Raw genomic sequence first — 2,828 nt, forward strand, 5'->3', positions numbered from 1 at the left:
GGAAATGCAAATCAAAACCATACTGAGATGCCACTTCATACTCATTAGTATGGCTATAATAAAAAAACAAGTGTTGATGCGGATATGGAGAAACTGGGATGCTCATTCACTGCTAATGGGAATGCAAAATAATGCAATTATTGTGGAAAAGTCTGGCAATCCCTCAAAAGGTTAAACATAGAATTATCATATGATCCAGCAATTCCACTAATAGGTACAATATCCAAGAAAAATTAAATTACATGTCCACACAAAAACTTGTACAAATTGTTCATAGCAGGCCTATTCATAATAGCCAAAAAGTGAAATCCAAATGTCCATCAACTGCTGAATGAATAAATGTGTTATATGCATACAATGAAAGAGTCCTCAGCAACAACAAAATAATATATGCTACAATATGGGTAAATCTTTAAAACATTACAATCACAAAAGACCACATATTATGATTTATTTATGTAAGATGTCCAGAATAGGCAAATCTATAGTGACAGAAAGTAGATTAGTGGTTGTTTAGGGCTGACAGTGTTGCGGGGAAATGGAGAGCTGGCTACTAATGGGTTACAAGGTTTCCTTTAGGGGTGAAGAAAATGTTCTACAAATGATTGTGGTTATGGTTACATAACACTCTGTACTAAAAACCAATGAACTGTACATACTAAAAGGATGAATTTTATAATATGTGAATGATATCTTAATAAAGCTGTTAGCAAAGAGAGAGAGAGAGACTAACTTCAGTTGATTCTAATAAGCAATCAGTATGGAGAACCATTTTAGTAAAGCACGGGTGTTCATTTAAACTTAGGTTCAACTCCTGATTGAATCACACACCAGAAGTGTGATCCTGGAAAATCACTTAATCTCTCTTTCTTTGCTTCAGTTTCTGTAGTTGCAAATCAGAGATACCTATCTATCTACCTTAGGTCATTGTTTAAATGAGAACATACACAAAGCACCCAAACCTAGTATAGCGTGTTATCACACAGACAGTAGTAAAAAATGGTAGTCAATTAACTAGGAAGCTCTAAAATAGCGGTTCTGTACCTTGGCTGCACACTGTAATCAACTGAGAAGTTCTTAACAAAAACTAACGCCTGTGTGCTGGCCTCAGAGATGTTATTTAATTAGTCGGCTATGCAATCAGGCATGGGGATTTTTAAAAGTGCTCCCAATGATTCCAATTTGTATCCAAGGTTCATCAGTGTGCAGCCAAACCACTGCTGTAGGTTATGATGAAAGTTTCTTTTGTCTCTAAAATCCTCATCACCTGATCCATAGCACTGGCTACTCCAAGAATTCTCTCTGGCCCTAACCGGTTTGGCTCAGTGGATAGAGTGTCGGCCTGCGGAATGAAAGGTCCCAGGTTCGATTCCGGTCAAGGGCATGTACCTAGGTTGCGTGCACATCCCCAGGAGGGGGTGTGCAGGAGGCAGCTGGTCGATGTTTCTCTTTCATCAATGTTTCTAACTCTCTATCCCTCTCCCTTCCTCTCTGTAAAAAATCAATAAAATATATTTTTAAAAAAAGAAAGAATTCTCTCTGGCTCATGAGTGCAGTCTCCATCACTCATCCCTACATATCTGTCTAGTTTCAGCTTAAGTATTACCTGCCCGGGGAAGCCAATCCTAATCCCCAGGGCAGGTTAGGCTACCCTCATTATACATTCCCACAGTGCTCTCTACTTCACCTTCCTCACACTCGGCACACTTCTGATTACTTGTCAATGCCTCTATTTCTAGGACTATGATCCAAGCTGTAACCCCAGCACCTCACTTACAGTAGCATTCCAAAAATTTTACTTTTCACTTAGACACTATAATGTTATTTTTATGTTACAGATGAAGAAATTAAAATAGGGATACCACTAAAAAAGTATGAAGATATATATATAAACACACACACACACACAGGCTCCCCTCCTTTATACCATTCCCCCCAGTGCTCTCTACTTCACCTTCCTCACACTCCGGCACACTTTCTGATTACCTCAATGCCTCTATTTCTAGGACTATGATCCAAGCTGTACCCCCAGCCCCTCACTTACCAGTAGCATTCCAAAAAATTTTCCTTTTCACTTAGACCCTATAATGTTATTTTTATGTTTACAGATGAAGAAATTAAAATAGGATACCACTAAATAAGAATGAAGATATATATATATACTCTAGAAGCATAAATTCTTAAAGAATCCTTAAAATTTTTTTTATAATCACTAAGTCAAATAACAATTATGATTCAACCAACCTTCAAAATTATTTAATCCTTTTACTTTACCACTAAAATATATATAACAACTTTAACTCAAGCAAACTAAACCTTTATTCATTTTTAAAATAAGTAGTTAAATCACATTTTACCTGGGTATGTACTTATTCATGATAGCATAAAAGCAGTTGTATAAATCGCTGCGTGGCAGTTGAAGACGCACCAGTGGTTTGAGTAGATGTATCCAGCTAAGGGACATGCTATATTTAATGTTACGTGATTTACAATAAAAGGTAATTACAGATTCAATATCCAAAAGTAATTCTGCTGCCTTCTCTTCTGGCACTGAAAGCTGGCCTAGAAAATAAATGTCAAAATAAGGTTACCAAGGGCCTGTTAGAGGCTGTTATTGGACATAACACTTATTTACAAATATATAACAAATACTATATTAGTGCACTTAGAGCAGCAGTTGCCAACAGGTGGTCCGTGGACCACTGGTGGTCCATCAGGTCCGAAAGGTTGGCAATTGCTGATTTAGAGCATGACAACACTATGTGAAAGTACATCTTTCCTTATACTTATTCAGTATTTACTAGCTGTTCAATATTTACTAACTTAAT

At 36.9% G+C, this 2,828-nt stretch overlaps 1 protein-coding gene across 8 annotated transcripts in view; it reads right to left on the minus strand.

The window, feature by feature from the left end:
* The window catches only part of TBC1D23 (TBC1 domain family member 23), a 48,241-nt gene extending 45,673 nt beyond the window's left edge, over window positions 1–2,568 (minus strand). For 7 of the 8 annotated variants that reach the window (XM_023758858.1, XM_006094683.2, XM_014460792.2 and 4 more), the window contains exon 1: window positions 2,358–2,568. In XM_023758858.1, coding sequence (XP_023614626.1) covers window positions 2,358–2,464 — 107 coding nt within the window. In that variant the 5' untranslated portion in view covers window positions 2,465–2,568. The remainder of the gene's footprint in view (window positions 1–2,357) is intronic. The other variant, XM_023758860.1, reaches the window with a different exon arrangement.
* Window positions 2,569–2,828: the final 260 nt, after the last annotated feature.

This window comes from Myotis lucifugus, unplaced genomic scaffold (assembly GCF_000147115.1).
Source record: "Myotis lucifugus unplaced genomic scaffold, Myoluc2.0 scaffold_140, whole genome shotgun sequence".
NCBI lineage: Eukaryota > Metazoa > Chordata > Mammalia > Chiroptera > Vespertilionidae > Myotis > Myotis lucifugus.